At 36.1% G+C, this 21,233-nt stretch overlaps 1 protein-coding gene across 3 annotated transcripts in view; it reads left to right on the top strand.

Moving 5' to 3' along the window:
* Positions 1–21,233, top strand: part of STPG2 (sperm tail PG-rich repeat containing 2) — a 549,964-nt gene that overhangs the window by 129,642 nt on the left and 399,089 nt on the right. For all 3 annotated transcript variants that reach the window (XM_058721856.1, XM_058721858.1, XM_058721857.1), the window contains 2 exons: positions 1,553–1,660; positions 18,282–18,441. In XM_058721856.1, the coding sequence (XP_058577839.1) occupies positions 1,553–1,660; positions 18,282–18,441 (268 nt within the window). The remainder of the gene's footprint in view (positions 1–1,552; positions 1,661–18,281; positions 18,442–21,233) is intronic.

Below are 21,233 nucleotides of genomic sequence, written 5' to 3' on the forward strand. Positions count from 1 at the left end.
TTGAGAAGGTAACATTGAATAGTGTTATGATTGAAATGAAGGAGTGAACCCTGGAGTTATCTAGGAGAACATCTCAAACAGAGTGCAAAGGTCCTGAGATCTTATTGATAAACAGTGAATGGAAATGAGAAATAGGGTGCCTGGGTGGTTCAGTTGGTTAAGTGCCTGACTCTTGATTTCAGCTCAAGTCATGATCTCACAGTTTGTGGGACTGAGCCCCAGGTGGGTCTCTGTGATGACAGTATGGAGCCTGCTTGTGATTCTCTCCTTCTGTCTCTGCTTCTCCCCTGCTTGTGCTTGATTTCTCCCTCTCTCTGTCAAAATAAATACAATGAAACAAAAAAAAAAAAAAAAAAAAGGGAAATGGGAAAGTAATAGGAGATTAGGTTAGAGTGCTGATAGTGAGTCTGGGGGGTGAAATTCATATCATATTAAGACCTTGATTTTTGCTCAACATGAGATTGGAAGCCACTGGATGGATTCAAGAAGAGGAGTGGTACAGTATGACTCAGGACCTTAACTGGATCCATCACTAGCTGCCATGTTGAGAAATAGACTGAAGGAGGATAAGGGTGGAAGCAGGGGGGAAGTTAGGAAGATTTCACAATAATCCAGGTAAGAGATGGAGGCTTGGATCAGAGTGATGTCTATGGAGATGGAGAGAAGTGGGGTTGGTTTTAGACATATAATGATAGAGATGACAGGATTTCCTGATAGAGTTTTATTATATATCCAAGTATATAATTCATAAATTAAGGAATAATTCTTTACATTGTAAAAAAGTAGAGGAGGTATATATGAAACAGAAGATTTGAAACTTTTTAATAGTATGAAAAGTATTGTATAAGATTACTAAAATCTTTGATGATTAATATATACTACTTTTTGATATATATTTAAATAACACTTGTATATATTTTGTAAATATATATAGTACTGTGTTTAAATTCTTGATATATATATATATATATATATATATATATATATATATCAAGTTAAATGTGTTTAAGATAATAGAAAAGTCAGTATGAGTATTTGCTGAATTAAGTTTTACTGTTATAAAGTATCTGGCTAAAACTTAATTTCTTACGTTTTCTAATATTTGTATTTGAAATAAAATATATCCTGAAGCTTATTTGTTGGAAACAAGGTAGTTTATTGATTAATAGAAACTTGAAAATATAGTAAAAATATTTTCTTAGATAAGATTTGGTTGTATACTTTTAAATAGAAGAAATATAGAAACCACCTTTATTCATTGTAATTTTTAATTATGTGAAGTAGATAATTTTTTTCTGAGCTCTATCAGTAGAGGGCAGCAAAGTTTCAAGTAGTATGTTTTCAGGTTCCTAGGGAAATTTGCTAAGGAAAATTTTTTGTTGTTTCTCTTAAGTTTGTTCTGGCTTGCCTTTTAATGAAGTGCTTTAGTAATTTCGTGTAGGAATTTGCTTAAAAACCCTGTAACTTTGGTTCATATATTTAGCCAACTGTTCCCTTAGGTACTATAGATGCTTTCTTAATGAGAACATGTATTTTTTCTTTTGTAATTTAGGGAGTACCGGGGCCTGGAAAATATGACATTAAAAGTCAATTTCAGAAGACTGAAAGTACGATACCAAGCGTAAATGATGCATCACCTGCTTTTCTTTCTCAGTCCCAGGTAATGTTCTACAGTCATTTTCATACATAGAGCATAATAGATACAAGTGAAGCCAGAAACAAATCTGATGGTGTTTTGGGAGATTATAAAAAGAAAAGTTAGAGATGCCTGGGTAGCTGAGGCAGTTAAGTGTCCGACTTTTGATTTTGGCTCAGGTCATGATCTCATGGTTTGTGGGATCAAGCCCGCATTGGGATTCATGCTGACAGTGACAGCATGGAGCCTGCTTGATTTTCTCTCTCTCTTTCTCTCTCTGCTCCTCTCCCCGCCCCCACCCCCCACCTCTCTGTGTCTTTCTCAAAAATAAATAAATAAAACTTTAAAAAATTATATTAAAGAGGACTTTTTGGGAGTGCTATAATGATTTCAGGAGTAGATTCCAGTGATTCATCTTCTACATATAACACCCAGTACTCATCCCAACAAGTATCCTCCTTAATGCCCCTTGCCCATTTAGCCCATCCCCTTCACAAAACCCCTCCAGCAACCCTCAGTTTGTTCTCTGTATTTAACCGTCTCTTATGTTTTGTCTCCCTCCCTGTTTTTATATTAATTTTTCTTCCTTCCCTTATGTTTATCTGTTTTGTATCTTAAATTCCACATATGAGTGAGGTTACGTGATATTTGTCTTTCTCTAATTGACTAATTTGCTTAGCATAATACACTCTTATTCCATCCACATTGTTGCAAATAGCAAGATTTCATTCTTTTTGATTGCTGAGTAGTATTCCATTGTATATATATACCACATATTCTTTATCCATTCATCTGTCAATGGACATTTGGGCCCTTTCCATACTTTGGCTATTGTTGATAGTTCTGCTATAAGCATTGAGGTACATGTGCCCCTTTGAAACAGAACTCTTGTATCCTTAATATAAATACCTAGTAGTGCAATTGCTGGGTCGAAGGGTAGTTATATTTTTAATTTTTTGAAGAACCCCCATACTGTTTTTTAGAGTGGCTGCACCAGTTTGCATTCCCACAAGCAGTGCAAAAGAGATCCTCTTTCTCCTCATCCTCGCCAACATCTGTTGTTGCCTGAGTTGTTCATGTTAGCCATTCTGACAGGTGTGAGGTGGTATCTCATTATGGTTTTGATTTGTGTTTGCTTGATGATGAATGATGTTGAGCATATTTTCATGCGTCTGTTAGCCATCGGATGTCTTCTTTGGAAAAATGTCTATTCATGTCTCTTGCCCATTTCTTCACTGGATTATTTGTTTTTTGGGTGTTGAGTTTGATAAGTTCTTTATAGATTTTGGATGCTGACCCTTTATCTCATATGTCATTTGCAAATATCTTCTCCCATTCTGTCAGTTGCCTTTTAGTTTTACTGATTGTTTCCTTCACTGTACAGAAGCTTTTTATCTTGATGAGGTCCCAATAATTCATTTTTGCTTTTGTTTCCCTTCCCTCTGGAGACATGTCAACTAAGAAGTTGCTGTGGCCCAGGTCAAAGAGGTTGTTACCTGTTTTCTCCTCTAGGACTTTGATAGCTTCCTGTCTTACAGTTAGGTCTTTCATCCATTTTGAGTTTATTTTTGGGTATGGTGTAAGAAAGTGGTCCAGGTTCATTCTTCTGCATGTCGCTGTCCAGTTTTCCCAGCACCACTTGCTGAAGAGACTGTCTTTATTCCATTGGATATTCTTTTCTGATTTGTCAAAGATTAGTTGGCCATATGTTCGTGGGGCCATTTCTGGGTTCTCTACTCTGTTCCATTGATTTATGTGTCTGTTTTTCTGCCAATACCATACTGTCTTGATGATTACAGATTTGTAATACAACTTGAAATCGGAATTGTAATGCCTTCAGCTTTGGTTTTCTTTTTCAGGATTGCTTTGGCTATTTGGGGTGTTTTCTGGTTCCATACAAATTTTAAAATTGTTTGTTCTGGCTCTGTGAAAAATGCTGGTGTTATTTTGATAGGCATTGCATTTAATATGTAGATTGCTTTAGGTAGTATCAACATTTTAACAATATTTGTTCTTCCAATTCATGAACATGGAATGTTTTTCCATTTTTTTGTGTCTTCTTCAATTTCTTTCATAAACTCTCTATAGTTTTTAGTGTATAGATTTTTCACCTCTTTGGTTAAGTTTATTCCTGGGCATTTTATGTTTCTTGCTGCAGTTGTAAATGGGGTTGATTCCTTGATTTTTCTTTCTGCTGCTTCATTACTGGTGTATAGAAATGCAATGGATTTCTGTGCATTGATTTTATATCCTGTGACTTTGCTGAATTCATGGACCAGTTCTAGCAGTTTTTTGGTAGAATCTTTTGGGTTTTCCACATAGAGTATCCTGTAGTCTGTGAAGAGTTCGACTTTCTCCTTGCTGATTTGGATGGCTTTTCTTTTTTTGTGTTGTCTGAATGCTGAGGCTAGGACTTCTAACACTATGCTGAATAACAGTGGTGAGAGTGGACATCCTTGTCATGTTCCTGACCTTAGGAGGAATGCTCTCAGTTTTTCCCCATTGAAGATAATATTAGTGGTGGGTATTTTTCTTGAGGATTTTATCAAGAAAGGATGCTGTATTTTGTCAATTGCTTTCTCTGCATCTATTGAGAGGTTCATGTGGTTCTTATTCTTTCTTTTTAATGTGATGTATGATATTGATTGATTTGTGGATATTGAACCAGGAATAAATCCCACTTGATTGTGGTGAATACTTCTTTTACTGTATTGTTAGATTCAGTTTGCTAGTATCCTGGTGAGAATTTTTGCATCCATGTTCATCAGGGAAATTGGTCTATAGTTATTCTTTTTATTGTGATCTTTGTCTGCTTTTGGAATCAAGGTAATGCTGGCCTCATAGCATGATTTTGGAAGTTTTCCTGCCATTTCTATTCTTTGGAACAGCTTCCAAAGAATAAGTATTAACTCTTTAAATATTTTGTAGAATTCCCCTGGAAAGCCTTCTGGCCCTGGACTCTTGTTTGTTGAAAAATTTTTGATTATGATTATTAATTCAATTAATTTAATGGTTATAGATTTGTTCAAATTTTCTATGACTTCTTGTTTCAGTTTTGGTAGTTTATATGTTTCTAAGAATTTGTCCATTCTTCCAGATTGCCCAATTTATTGGCATATAACTTCTCATAATATTCTCTTATTATTGTTTGTATTTCTGCTCTCTAATCTTTATTATTTCCTGTCTTCTTCTGGTTTTGGGCTTTATTTGCTATTCTTTTTCTAGCTCTTTATGGTGTAAGGTCAGATTGTGTATCTGAGAAATTTCTTCCTTCTTTAGGAAGGCCTGGATTGCTATATACTTCCCTCTTATTACTGTCTTTGCTGCATCCCAGTTGGGACTGTCATGTTTTCATTTTCATTGGCTTCCATGTACTGTTTAATTTACTCTTTAATTTCTTGGTTAACCCATTCATTTTTTAGAAGGATGTTCTTTAATTTCCAAGTGTTCATGGCACTTCCAAAGTTTGGTTTTTTTTTTTTTTTTTGTAGTTGATTTTGAGTATCATAGTGCTGTGGTCTGAAGATATGCAAGGTATGATCTTGATCTTTTTGTACTTGTTGAGGGCTGATTTGTGTCCCAGTATGTGATCTATTCTAGAGAATGTTCCATGTGCACAGGAGAATAATGTGTATTCTGCTGCTTTAAGATGAAATGTTCTGAATATATCTGTTATGTCCATCCTGTCTAGTGTGTCATTCAAAGCCATTGTTTCTTTGTCGATTTTCTGTTTAGATGATCTGTCCATTGTTGTAAGTGGGGTGTTGAAGTCCCCTACTATTATGGTATTATTATCAATGAACTTCTGTATGTTTGTGATCAATTGATTTATATATTGGGTTTCTTCATGTTGGGGGCATAAATATTTACAATTGTTAGATCTTCTTGTTGGATATACCCCTTTAGTTGTGATATAATGCTCTTCTTCATCTCTTGTTACAGTCTTTATTTTAAAATCTAGACTCACTTCATGCTGATGTAGTTTCATTTCAGGATGAGGGAAGCTGAGAACTTCCATGCTACTCTGTCATCTTGGCCATTTGTCTCTATTTTTTTTTAATGCTTATTTATTTTTTTTGAGAGAGAGAGAGAGCAAGAAGGGAAGGGGAAGAGAGAGAGAGGGAGACACAGAATCTGAAGTAGGCTCCAGGCTCTGAGCTGCCAGCACAGAGCCTGAGGTGGGGCTTGAACCCCCAAACCATGAGAAATGACCTGAAGTTGGATGTTTAACTGATTGAGCCACCCAGATGCCCCAAGAGACTCACTTTAGACCTAAAGACACCTACAGATTGAATTTGAGAGAATGAACCATTTATCATGCTAATGGATGTGAAAAAAGCCAGAGTAGCCATATATATATATATATCAGACAAACTAGATTTTAAACCGAAAACAGAGCAAGAGATGAAGAAGGGCACTATATCATAAAAAAAAGGCCTATCCAACAAGAAGACCTAACAAATATAATTATTTATGCTTCCATGTGGAAGCAGCCAAATATATAAATCAATTAATAACAAACATAAACTCATCGATTACAATACAATAACAGTAGAGAATATTAACACCCCACGTACACCAATAGACAATTCATCTAAGCAGAAAATCAAGGAGGAAACAATGGCTTTGAATGACACACTGTACCCAATGGACTTGATAGATATATTCAGAATATTTCATCATAGAGCAGCAGAATACACATTTAGTTTGAGTGCACAAAGATATTCTGCAGAAAATATCACATATGGGAACAGATTCAGGCTTCAATATGCACAAAAAGATAGAGATCATAGTATGCATATTTTTCAACCACAAAGCTATGAAAAATGAAGCCAATCACAAGAAAAATAACTGTTAAAACAACAAATACATGGAGGTTAAACACTATCCTACTAAAGAATGAATGAGTTAATCATGAAATTAAAGAGAAATACAAAATATATGGAAGCAAATGAAATTGAAAACGTGACAGTCCAAAACCTTTGGGATGCATCAAAGTGGTCATAAGAGGTAAGTATATAGCAATACAGGCTTATCTCAAGAAGCACAACCTCACAACCTCAAATACACAACCTCACCTTATACCTAAAAAAGCTAGAAAAGGAGCAACAAATGAAGCCTAAAGCCAGCAGAAGAAGGGAAATAATAAAGATTAGAGCAGAAATAAATTATATAGAAACAAACAAACAAAAAAACCCCACCAGTTAACATATCAATGAAATTAGGAGATGGTTCTTTGAAGAATTAATAAAATTTATAAACACCTAGACAGACTTATCACAAAGAAATGAGAAAGGACCCAAATAAATAAAATCACAAATGAGAGAGGAGAGATCACAACTAACACCCACAGAAATACAAACAGTTATAAGAGAATATTATGAAAAATTATATACCAACAAATTGAGCAATCTAGAAGAAATGGATAAATCTTAGAAACATATAACCTGCTGAAACTGAAACAGGGAGAAATAGAAAATTTGAACAGACCAATAACAAACAAAAAAATTGAATCAGTAATCAAAAATCTCCCAACAAACAAAAGTCCAGGGCTAGATGACTTCCCAGGTGAATTCTACCAAACATTAAAGAAGATTTAATACCTATTCTCAAATTATTCCAAAAAATATAAATAGAAGGAAAACTTCCAAACTCATTCTATGAGGCCAGCATTACCTTGATTCCAAAACCAGATAAAAACCTCAATAAAATGAAGAATTATAGGCCAACATCCTTGAGAAAATGGATGTAAAATTCTGAACAAGATACTGGGAAATCAATCCAATGGTATATTAAAAAAGTTATTCACCATGATCAAGTGGGGTTTACTCTGGGGCTGCAATGATGGTTCAGTATTAACAAATTAATCAACATGATACACTGCATTAATTAAAAAAAGGGTAAGAACCATGTGATCCTCTCAATAAATGCAGAAATAACATTTGACAGAATACAGTATCCATTCATGATAAAAACCCTCAACAAAGTAGGGATAGAGGGAACATACCTCAACATCATAAAGACAATATACAAAAGACCCATTGCTGATATCATCTTCATTGGGGAAAAACTGAGAGTTCCACAGTTATTCACATAGTACTGGAAGTTCTAGCATCAGCAATCAGACAACACAAAGAAATAAAAGTTATCCAAATCAGCAAGAAAGAATTCAAACTTTCACTGTTTTCAGACAACATGATATTCTATATAGAAAACCTGACAGATTCCACCAAAAAATTGCTAGACCTGATACACGAAATCACTAATGTTGCAGGATAAAAAATCAACATACAGAAATCAGATGCATTTCTCTATACCAATGAGCAGCAGAAAGAGAAATCAATGAATCAGTCATATTTGCAGTTGCACCAAAATCATAAGATACTTTGGAATAAACCTAACCAAAGAAGTAAAAGATCTGTACTCTGAAAACTATAAAACACTTGTAAAACAAATTGACGAGGACACAAAAAAAATGAAAAAACATTCCATGCTCATGGATGAGAAGAACAAATATTGTGAAAATGTCTATACTAACCAAAGCAATCTATACATTTAATGCAATTCTTTTCAAAATACCACCAACATTTTTCACAGAAGTTGAACAAACAATCCTAAAATTTGTATGAAACCACAAAAAGTCCTGAATATTCAAAGCAATCTTGAAAAAGAAAACCAAACTGGAGGTGTCACAATTTTGGACTTCAAGCTGTATTATAAAGGTGTAATTAGCAAGACAGTATGGTACTGGTACAAGAACAGACACATATATCAGTGGAACAGAATAGGAAACCCAGAAATGGACCCACAACTATAAGGTCAACTAATCTTCGACAAAGCAGGGAAGAATGTCCAATGGAAAAAAGAGTCTCTTTAACAAGTGGTGTTGGGAAAACTGGACAGCAACATGCAGAAGAATGAAACTGGACCTCACTCTTACACCATACACAAAAATAAATTCAGCTGGGGGTGGGAGAGGGAGATGGTACTTGCCAGTGCCTTTGTTCCCTGCCTAGCTGAGCTCTGTCTTACAGGGCTCAACACCTCTCCCTCCCAGTGTCCTCTCGCCCTCCTGCTCTCCAAGCAGAGCTGTTGACTTTTAACTTTCCAGATGTTAAGTTCCGCTGGCTGTCAGAACTCACTGAGTCCGGACCCTCCGCTTTTTCAAGCCAGACTCAGGGACTCTGCCTTGCCAGGCAGGCTGCCCCTCCACTGCCCCGGCTCCCTCTTGCCAGTCCGTGTAGCGTGCACTGCCTCTCCGACCTTCCTACACTCTTCCGTGGGCCTCTTGTCTACACTTGGCTCTGGAGAGTCCATTCTACTAGTCTTCTGGCAGTTTTCTGGGTTATTTAGGCAGGTGTGGGTGGAATCTAAGTGATCAGCAGGACGAGGTGAGCCCAGCGCCCGCCTATGCTGCCATCTTCTCCCCCAAAGGGAAGCAGTACCCGTCACCAAACTTGCTTGCACTGCACAAACACCCAACGCTGTGCTTCTGTGGATCCATACCTCCGACTGGTCTGCCTCCCTCCCGGTGCTGCAGGGCCCCTCCCACAGGGGACCACCAATGGCAAAATGAACTAGGCCTGCCCCTCCCGCCCTTGTGCACCTTGCAGATCCACCCGGGCTGATATACCAGATCCCATCGAAGCAGCACCACAAGCCTGGCAGTGTGCAAGTAATCCAGACAGGGGCCACACCACTCCACAGTGAGTCCTACCCTTGGGAGAGGGGAAGATAAGGTACACCCAGTCTGACTGTGGCCTCAGCGGTGGGCTGGGGGCAGACATGGGGTATGACTGCAGCCCCGCCCACCAACACAAGTTACTCCAGACAGCACAGGGGGAGTGCCCTGCAGATTGGCCACCCCAGGGACTATCCAAAATGACAAAATGGAAGAACTCTCCTCAAAAGAAACTCCAGGAAGTAGCCACAGCTAACGAATTGATCAAAAACGATTTAAGCAATATAATGGAACAAGAATCTAGAATAATAGTCATAAAATTAATCGCTAGGCTTGAAAAAAGTAGAGGACAGCAGAGAATCTATTGCTACAGAGATCAAGGGACTAAGAAATAGTCATGAGGAGCTAAAAAATGCTAAAAATGAGGTGCAAAATAAAATGGAGGCGACCACAGCTCAGATTGAAGAGGCAGAGGAGAGAATAGGTGAATTAGAAGATAAAGATATGGAAAAAGAAGAAGCTGAGAAAAAGAGAGATAAAAAAATCCAGGAGTATGAGGGGAGAAATAGACAACTAAGTGATGCAATCAAATGGAACAATATCCGTATTATAGGAATTCCAGAAGAGAAAGAGAGAGAGAAAGGGGCTGAAGGTGTACTTGAAAAATCATAGCTGAGAATTTCCCTTATCTGGGGAAGGAAAAAGGCATTGAAATCCAAGAGACACAGAACTCCCTTCAGAAGTAACTTGAATCGATCTTCTGCATGACATATCATAGTGAAACTGGCAAAATACAAGGATAAAGAGAAAATTCTGAAAGCAGCTAGGGATAAACAGGCTCTAACCTATAAAGGGAGACCCATAAGAGTAGTGACAGATCTATCTACTGAAACTTGGCAGGCCAGAAAGGAATGGCAGGAAATCTTCAATGTGATGAACAGAAAACATATGCAGCCGAGAATACTTTATCCAGCAAGTCTGTCATTCAGAATAGAATGAGAGATAAAGGTCTTCCCAAACAAACAAAAACTGAAGGAATTCATCACCACTAAACAAGCCCTACAAAATCCTAAGGGGGATTCTGTGAATGAAATGTTGCAAGGACCACAAAGCACCAGAGACATCACTACAAGCATGAAACCTACAGACATCACAATGACTATAAACCCATATCTTTCTATAATAACAGTGAATGTAAATGGACTAAATGCTCCAACCAAAAGACATAGGGTATCAGAATGGATAAAAAAACAAGACCCATCTATTTGCTGTCTACAGGAGAATCATTTTAGACCTGAGGACACCTTCAGATTGAAAGTGAGGGGATGGAGAACTACCTATCATGCTACTGGAGGTCAAAAGAAAGCTGGAGTAGCCATACTTAGATAAACTAGACTTTAAATTAAAGGCTGTAACAAGAGATGAAGAAGGGCATTATATAATAATCACAGGGTCTATCCATCAGGAAGAGCTAACAATTATAAATGTCTATGTGCCAAATACGGGAGCCCCCAAATATATAAAACAATTACTCACAAACATAAGCAACCTTATTGATAAGACTGTGGTAATTGCAGGGGACTTTAATACTCCACTTACAATAATGGATAGATCACCTAGACACAGGATCAATAAAGGAACAAGGGCCTTGAATAATACATTGGATCAGATGGACTTGACAGATATATTTAGAACTCTGCATCCCAAAGCAACAGAATATACTTTCTTCTTGAGTGCACATGGAACATTCTCCAAGATAGATCACATACTGGGTCACAAAGCAGCCCTTCATAAGTATACAAGAATTGAGATCATACCATGCACACTTTCAGACCACAGTGCTATGAAACTTGAAATCAACCACAGGAAAAAGTCTGGAAAACCTCTAAAAGCATGAAGGTTAAACAACACCCTACTAAAGAATGAATGGGTCAACCAGGCAATTAGAGAAGAAATTAAAAAATATATGGAAACAAATGAAGATGACAATAGAACAATGCAAATGCTTTGGGATGCAGCGAAGTCAGTCCTGAGAGGAAAATACATTGCAGTCCAGGACTATCTCAAGAAACAAGAAAAATCCCAAATACAAAATCTAACAGCACACCTAAAGGAAATAGAAACAGAACAGCAAAGACACCCCAAATCCAGCAGAAGAAGAGAAATAATAAAGACAGAGCAGAAATAAACAATACAGAATCTAAAAAAAACTGTAGAGCAGATCAACGAAACCAAGAGTTGGTTTTTTGAAAAAATAAACAAAATTGATAAACCTCCAGCCAGGCTTCTCAAAAAGAAAAGGGAGATGACCCAAATAGATAAAATCATGAATGAAAATGTACTTATTACAACCAATCCCTCAGAAATACAAGCAATTATCAGGGAATACTATGAAAGATTATATGCCAACAAACTGGACAACCTGGAAGAAATGGACAAATTCCTAAACACCCACATACTTCCAAAACTCAAACAGGAAGAAGTGGAAAGCTTGAACAGACCCATAACCAGCGAAGAAACTGAATCAGTTATCAAAAATCTCCCAACAAATAAGAGTCCAGGACCAGATGGCTTCCCTGGGGAATTCTACTGGACATGTAAAGCAGAGATAATACCTATCCTTCTCAAGCTATTCCAAAAAAATAGAAAAGGAAGGAAAACTTTCAGACTTATTCTATGAAGCCAGTATTACTTTGATTCCTAAACCAGACAGAGACCCAGTAAAAAAAGAGAACTACAGGCCAATATCCCTGATGAATATGGATGCAAAAATTCTCAATAAGATACTAGCAAATAGAATTCAACAGTTTATAAAAAGAATTATTTACCATGATCAAGTAGGATTCATTCCTGGGATGCAGGGCTGGTTCAACATTTGCAAATCAATCAACGTGATACATCACATTAATAAAAGAAAAGATAAGAACCATATGATCCTGTCAATCGATGCAGAAAAGGCCTTTGACAAAATTCAGCATCCTTTCTTAATAAAAACCCTCGAGAAAGTCGGGTTAGAAGGAACATACTTAAAAATCATAAAAGCCATTTATGAAAAGCCCACAGCTAATATCCTCTTCAATGGGGAAAAACTGAGAGCTTTTTCCCTGAGATCAGGAACACGACAGGGATGTCCACTCTCACTACTGTCGTTTAACATAGTGTTGGAAGTGCTAGCATCAGCAATCAGACAACAAAAGGAAATCAAAGGCATCAAAATTGGCAAAAATGAAGTCAAGGTCTCACTTTTTGCAGATGACATGATATTATACATGGACAACCCGATAGACTCCACGTTGCTCCTCATTAGGGAAATACAAATCAAAACCACACTGAGATACCACTTCATGCCAGTCAGAGTGGCTAAAATGAACAAGTCAGGAGACTATAGATGCTGGAGAGGATGTGGAGAAATGGGAACCCTCTTGCACTGTTGGTGGGAATGCAAACTGGTGCAGCCGCTCTGGAAAACAGTGTGGAGGTTCCTCAAAGAATTAAAAATAGACCTACCCTATGACCCAGCAATAGCACTGCTATAAATTTACCCAAGGGATACAGGAGTACTGATGCATAGGGGCACTTGTACCCCAATGTTTATAGCACCACTTTCAACAATAGCCAAATTATGGAAAGAGCCTAAATGTCCATCAACTGATGCATGGATAAAGAAATTGTAGTTTATATACACAATGGAATACTACGTGGCAATGAGAAAGACTGAAATATGGCCTTTTGTAGCAATGTGGATGGAACTGGAGAGTGTGATGCTAAGTGAAATAAGTCATACAGAGAAAGACAGATACCATATGCTTTCACTCCTATGTGGATCCTGAGAAATTAACAGAAGACCATGGAGGAGGGGAAGGAAGAAAAAAAAAGGTTAGAGAGGCAGGGAGCCAAAATGTAAGAGACTCTTAAAAACTGAGAATAAACTGAGGGTTGATGGCTCTTGGGACGGAGGGGAGGGTGGGTGAAGGGTATTGAGGAGGGCACCTGTTGGGATGAGCACTGGAAACCAATTGTATGGAAACCAATTTGACAATAAATTTCATATTAAAGAAATAAATTCAAAACAGATAAAAGACCTAAATATGAAACAAGAAACCACCAAAATCCTGTAGAAGAACATAGGTTTCAAGCTCTGACCTGGAGATAAGGGAGATAAGGGAAACCAAATAAAAAATGAACTATTGGGATTTCATCAAGATAAAACTTTCTGCAGTGAAGGAAACAATCAAGAAAACTAAAAGGCAACCTAGAGAATGGGAGAAGATATTTGAAAGTGACATATCAGATAAAGGGTTAATATCCAAAATCTATAAAAAAATTTCTCAAAGTCAACACTCCAAAAATAAATAATTTATTTAAGAAATGGTCTGAAATGAATAGACATTTTTTCCCTAAGAAGACATATGGATAGTTAACAGACACATGAAAAAATACTCAACATCACTCATCATCGAGGAAATACAAAACAAAACTATGAGATATCGCCTCACACCTGTCTTAATGGCTAATACTAACAACACAGGAAACAATAGGTGTTGAGGATGTGGAAAAAGGGAAGCCCTCTTACACTGTCGATGGCAATGCAAACTGGTATAGCCACTCTGGAAAATGATATGGAGGTTCCTCCAAATAGAACTACCCTATGATCCAGCAATTGCACTTCTAGGTATTTACCCAAATGATACAAAAGAACTGATTCGAAAGGCGCATACACCCTGATGTTTATAGCAGCATTATCATTAATAGCCACATTATGGAAAGATCCCAAATTTCCATTGACTGATGAATAAAGAATACACACACACACACACACACACACACACACACACAATGGAATATTACTCAGCCATCACAAAAGTGAAATCTTGAGGCGCCTGAGTGGATCAGTTGGTTGGGCGTCCTACGTCAGTTCAGGTCACGATCTCGTGGTTCATGAGCTCCAGCCCCATGTCGGGCTCTGTGCAGACGGCTCAGAACCTGGAGCCCACTTGGGATTCTGTGACTCCCTCTCTCTGCCCCTCCTCTGCTTGCACTCTGTCTGTCTGTCTGTCTGTCTCTCTCTCTCAAAAATAAATGAAACATAAAAAAGTTAAAAAAAAAGAAAATAAAATCTTGCCATTTGCAATGATGTGGATGGAGCTAGAGTGTATTATGCTAAGCAAAACAAGTCAGTCAGAGAAAGTCAAATGCCATGTGATTTCACTCATGTGGAATGTAAGAAGCAAAAGAAATAAACATTAGGGAAGTGGGAAAAAGAAGAGAGAGAGGAAGGCAAACCATAAGAGACTCTTAACTATAGAGAACAAACTGAGGGTTGGTAGAAGGGAGGTGGGTGGAGGATGCACTAGATGGGTAATGGATATTAAGGAGAGCACTTGCTGTTATGAGCACTGGGTGTTATAGGTGATGAATCAATAAATTCTACTCCTGAAACCAATGTTACATGATATGTTAACTAATTAGATTAAATTAAAACTTGAAACAAACAAATAAATAAAGTAGACAAATGGCCAAAAAACCCCTGATACCTCAGATATATAATCCATTTTTATTTTTATAAATCAAAAATTTTGTGTTTTAAGTGTACCTTGTTAATTGCATTATTGCTTTTCCTATCAGTCATTAATGTACCTATTCATAGTTAACTAAACACTAACACTACCTCTAGCAGTCATTCCTGTTGGTTTTAACTCTTCCATATCTTTCACCCTGGAATGATTATTGTTTTCTTCATCATCCCCTTAAACAAAACAGATATCATATTCTTTTCCATTTCTGAAAATATATTTAAAATATTATAATTGGTGCCAAGTGATATCAAATCAGGACTGCATATTAGAAGAACAGAAATAGCATAAGAACTGAGAATCTAGTTGTAATAATGATATTAAAAAAAATCAAAGGTACACACACACACACCCACACACAAAGTATCCTGTTCTTACACAATCATTTTGTGTAGTACCTTAAGTGCTATCAAGTTGCTCAAAGGAGAAATCTGGTATTCATTCTTGATTCTTCCTTGCCCCTCACCACAACATTAATTTATTAGAAAGTTGTGATTTATTAAAATTTATTAAAAAGTTGTAATTTATTAAAAAGTTGTGTTAATTATGTCTCCAAAATATACCTGCAATCCATCTAATTGTCTCTAAGGAGATGCCTCTTAAGTTCCAAAGTAGTAACCTGTAGTCATCTGAAGGTTAATAACATTCCTGAGTTAAGAGAAAATAAATAGAGCTGTACATAATGCAGTTGGATAATTATTACAACTACTTTGATCTGGAAGCTGCCACATTATAAAAGTTTGATGGTATTAAATTGCCATAGAAATATATTAGGTATCTTCAAGTTGCCTTGTGCATACCCTGGAGAATGTGATATGATTACTGTGAAATACACTCTTGCATCACAAATAAAGACCCTAGTGGCAGTGGTAGATATGATCTATCCCCACCCTCCACAGAGAGCCTTCAGAACCTTCTCTGAAAGATATGTGTGTCCTCAAAGATTACATTTTAACACTCCATATATTCATTGGCAAAGTATTATTTATTTATTTATTTACTTATTTACTTATTTATTTTTTTAATTTTTCAATTTTTTAAAGTTTATTTATTTTGAGAGTGTGAGCAAGGTAGGGGCAGAGAGAGAGGGAGGAGGGAGAGAATCCTAAGCAGGCTTCATGCTGTCAGTGCAGAGCCTGATGCGGGCCTTGCACTCAAGAACCAAGATCATGAGCTGAGCTGAAATCAAAAGAGTTGGACGCTTCACTGACTGACCCACCCAGGCGCCCCGGAAAAATATTTTTTAAAATTCAGACTAAACTAAACTGAACTTTCACATATATAAATTTAATAGAAAAATTTTAATGTATGGTTTCAATTCAAATATACACCTTTGGGTGAAGCAATCATGAAACTTGTATTACAGAGTTGAGCAGAAAAGTCAATATCATGAACCAGGGTTTTCAGTTGGAAGAAGGTACATACAAATATGGATTGGGGGAGGTGAGAAAGGACAGATTTTAATTGAAGGTTTAATGTGAACTCATGATTTGTAATACATATATATGTATATATATGCACATACATATACATATATATATGTATAGTATATGCACATACATATACATATATATGTATAGGTATATATATCCCTGAGTATGTGTGTGTGTATAGATATAGAAATAGGTATAGATAGATATAGATATATAGATATATATTCTAGCTTTGTCTATTAAATAAGCCAAGAAGCAGGGATTGTGCAAAGTAGGTAGAAGATGAACCTGTAACATCTTCTTATGTCATGAAATTAAAAAAAAGTCTCAAAAAAAAAAGATGATGACTTATCATAAGGATGTGTGAGCCAACTTTAATGGCTCCCTACTGGTTAAAAAAACAAAAAAACAAAACAAAACAAAAAACAACAACACAGTAGTGAATCGCAATAGTTTTAACTGACATTTATATTTCCACATGGATAGTAAATACATAAATAGATAAAAAATGAATAATTGGGGGAGAAGAGAGAGCTCTTGCTTATAGTAGAATGCTGAGTGCTTACTGATAAGTATAGAGAGAGTATTCAATTTTATAAAATTAAAATCACCATTGGCATTCAAGGACATCATGTACCTCTGGATATGATACTCTCAGAAAGCTACATCACCTATTTAGTATGCTATCCAGAAATGTATAACCTGAATATAATCATGAGGAAGCATCACAAAAGCCCCAACTAAGGAAGGTTCTTTTATACAAAAGAGGGGTGCTATATTCTTCCAAAGTCACAAAACACAAGGGAAGGTTTTAGAAATGTTCCTACATTAAAAGAGGCTAAAAGCAATATCTGAACCTAGACTAGATTATATACTGAAGGAGAAAAATGTACTAGAGGTATTATTAGATCAACTGACAGTTTTGAATATTGATAGTTGATTAGATAATAGTATTATATAATTGTACATATAATGAAGTTGATAATTATACTTCAGATATGTAAAAAAATCCATATTTGTGGTAAATACATACCAAAGTATTTAGGGGTAAAGGGCCATGACATATATAACTTTCCATTGACTGGTTCTATATATATATATATATATATATACTGCATGTGTGTGTGTATGTGTGTGCATGCACATAGAGAGACGCACAGGGAGACACATAGAGGAAGGAATGGGTGTAGTGAAATAAAGAGAGAGAGAGAGTGTGGGCAAATGAAAACAAATGGCATAACATGTTAACAACGGGTGAATCTGGGTAAACATACATACATGTATTTTCTGCCTTATTTTTATTCGTACAATTTTTTTCTGTAAATTTGAAATTTATTTCAAATAAAATGTTAAAAAATAAGATTATACAATGCTATATTTCTTAAGAGTTCAGTTATACATATAGATACATATTATTAAGAAGTTAAATATTATAACTTTATAATAAACTTTTTATGTTTATAATATAATAATTTTAAAATTATAAGCTAAATTGGATTTATATATCACGTATATTTGAGATTTTTTAAAAAGATATTTAATGATATTGTGTAGTTAAGTGAATATATATGTTGAGGAACTTTGTCAATTGTATAATTTTATTACATAAAAGAAATCATGTTAGATCATATAGATTTTTATTTTTTATCTTATAAAGGTGAAGATTGTCCATACATTATCATGTAGAATCTCATGTTGAGATAATTTCCTTCAAAAAAGTCTATTTGGCTTAGTAAAGTACATAATGCATTACTATGTTAATATATATATGATTTTACTAAAAGCTATATATTTTATGCTTTAATAGTTACAAGATCTTAATTCATCTATATTTTCTTCACTCCTTTAAGAATTAATTAAACTCCAGATGTTATATTACTAAGATGGCAGCTTTTAATTTATGAAATATCGAAATATACTATAGTTGCTCATTGGTATATTTTCCTGTTCTTTACCAGAGATTTGTACCTATGAAATCAATCACCCCAGCTCCTGGCACATATAATGAATCTCGAACTGCTTTCAATTCCTTGAAGAAAACACCAGGACTGAAAAATACCCCATTTGGTCAGAGTGCTCCTCGATTCACACAGGACTCCAGGACAGAGGAAATGCCAGGTTAGCAATTAATCCATGTATTTATATAACTTAATATTCTTAACAAGATGGACGTAACAAGAGAGTACATTTTTTTTGTTCTGTGGTTTGTGCTGTCATTTTAAATCACATTTTAAAGTATTGACTATATACTAAACACAGATAGATGAAAAATAATGTACAATTTTAGTAAGATTTCAATTTAACATGTTACATATCATTATTGTAATTTTCTATGGTTTTTCTTTATTCAGTAAATTTCCTAATTTCTCTTGATGGATGTGCATATATGTCAACTATGTGGTCACTGCCACATAATTTAACTTATGATATGCACTTTTGTTAAAATTTTATTTTAAGGATATTCCATCACATATTCTAGTATTCTCACTGGGTATTCTAGTATACAGAACTAAGAATACAGCACAAAAATAACTTATATAAATGTTAAGATATAATTATGTGTTGCTGCATAACAAACTTAGTGGCTTAAAAACACAGAGTTTTCAATTATATATTATTATTTTGTGGGATGCCTGGGAGGCAGAGCTCAGATGAGACTCATTCAGAGTGCATGCATAACTTCAGCATTGCTGCCCCAGGGTAGTTGGTATTTTAATTTGGTAGCTAAGGGCTCCATAGGACCTGGCAGCATTGTACAATGCTTCTTATGACCTAATGTCAGAAAGAGCACATTCTGTTAGTTAATCAAATTACTCAGAGCAACAGAAGAACCTGAAACTTTATCTCTCAATGACAGGAGCAGCAAAGAATTTCTGGCCATCTTTAATTTACTGTAGACTACCCTATGGCCACAAAATATTTACAGTTGTCCTACATGCCTTCTCAAGGCCTCCAAAGTCTCATGAAATTATGAATGTAATCTTGAAGTTCAGGATTTTGTTATCTAAGGTCCAGTATAGTTATAGGTGAGAATTTGTGTGTTTAGTACTTTATATTAGCTTTTGAGTATGACTTTTCTTTGTGAGAAGAGCTGTGAACTAAAGATACACATTATCTGTCCCACACATTCCAAAACACAGTGATGGGAGAAAGAGGATAATCATACTGGATACTTCTATTCAGAAAAGAGAAAACTGGAAGCCTATAGTAGTCATAGCCCTATAGCAATTCCAAAATCCAACCAAGTACATTTGTCGTTTTCTTGATTAGAGCCCAGTTTGGCTCAATGGTAATGATTTTTTAAGGTCCTTTGTTTTACTTTTGGGCTCTTGGTTCTATCTTTCAAATCATACTTTAAAAAAAATGTTTTTTTATTTATTTTCGAGACAGAGCATGAGTTGGGGAGGGGAAGAGAGAGAGGGAGACACAGAATCCAAAGCAGGGCCCAGGCTCTGAGCTCTCAGCCCAGAGCCCAATATGGGGCTTGAACTCATGAACTGTGAGATCATGACCTGAGCTGATGTCAGACACTCAACCAACTGAGCCACCCAGGTGCCCCACATCCTTTCTCTTCTTTAAGAAATAGGCTGTATTTCTGGCTACCTAACTTGTTTATACCAAGCCCCACCCCTCATGCTCTGGAGGGACTGCCCTTCTCAGTAAAGGTTGCCTCAGTCCCAGTGTGGCAAGCCCTTCCCTAAGAAGACTAGCAGATGCCCCTGCCCGTACCATGTCTCCTGACTAGAAAGTTCTGCAAGGCCTTAGTTCTGGTGGAGTCGGTGTCAGATCTCATTTCACAATCAGATCAGAGCACACCTAGTTAAAACTTGCCACATTCATCCAGGGATCAAATACTGCCCACAGCAGGCAAAGAAAGCCTCTCCAGATTACTGGCCTGAAGGACAGTGCAGCCAAAATGGAATAATAGATCACACACAGGCACACCAGAGACATTCACTGAAGTGCCATGCCATGGACACTACATACCTCTTTTTCATAAGGCTATTACTTTCAGGAGCAGGAGACATAACTGTCTTTTCTAACAGAGAAAAAGGCAGAGACTTATACAAGATGCCAAGATGGAGGAATTATTCCAAATGAAAGAACAAAATAAGGCCACAGCCAGAGATCTAACATATATGACATATATGTCATATATATATATATATATATATATATATATATATATATATATATATATATATATATTACACACACACACACACACACATGCCTGATGGAGAATATAAAGCAACAATCATAAAGATACTCACTGGGCTTGACAAAAGAAAAGAAGACATTAGATAGACCCTTATTACAGTAATAAAATAGTTAAAAAAAGAATGAATACAATAAATGAGATTGGAAATGAGCTTGATGTAATGAATAGCAAGCTGGAAGAAGTAGAAGAATGAGTTAGTGACCTAGAAGACAAAATAATAAAAAATAATGAAGCTGAACAAAAGAAAGATAGAAGAATTATGCAACATGAGAATAGACTTAGGGAACTCAGCGACTCCAACAAATGTAATAACATTTATATTATAGGAGTCCCAGAAGAAGAAGAAGAGAGAAAAGGGGCCAGAAAATTTATTTCAAGAAATAATAGCAGAAAATTTCCCTAATCTGAGGAAGGAAACAGACATCCAGATCCAGAGGGAACAGAAAACCGCCATCAAGATCAACAAAAGCATGCCCACACCAAGATATATTGTGATTAAATTTGCAAAATATAGTGATAAAGAAAAAAAAATCTTAAAAGCAGCAAGACAAAAAAAGTCCTTAACCCAAAAGGCTAGCTGGAGATTTCTCAACAGAAATGTGTCAGTCCAAAAGGGAGTGGTATGATACATCTACCGTGCTGAATGGGAAAAATACCCAGCCAGGAATATTCTATCTGGCAAGGCTAT

The sequence above is a fragment of the Neofelis nebulosa genome, chromosome 3, assembly GCF_028018385.1.
Source record: "Neofelis nebulosa isolate mNeoNeb1 chromosome 3, mNeoNeb1.pri, whole genome shotgun sequence".
In the NCBI taxonomy this organism is placed as follows: Eukaryota; Metazoa; Chordata; class Mammalia; order Carnivora; family Felidae; genus Neofelis; species Neofelis nebulosa.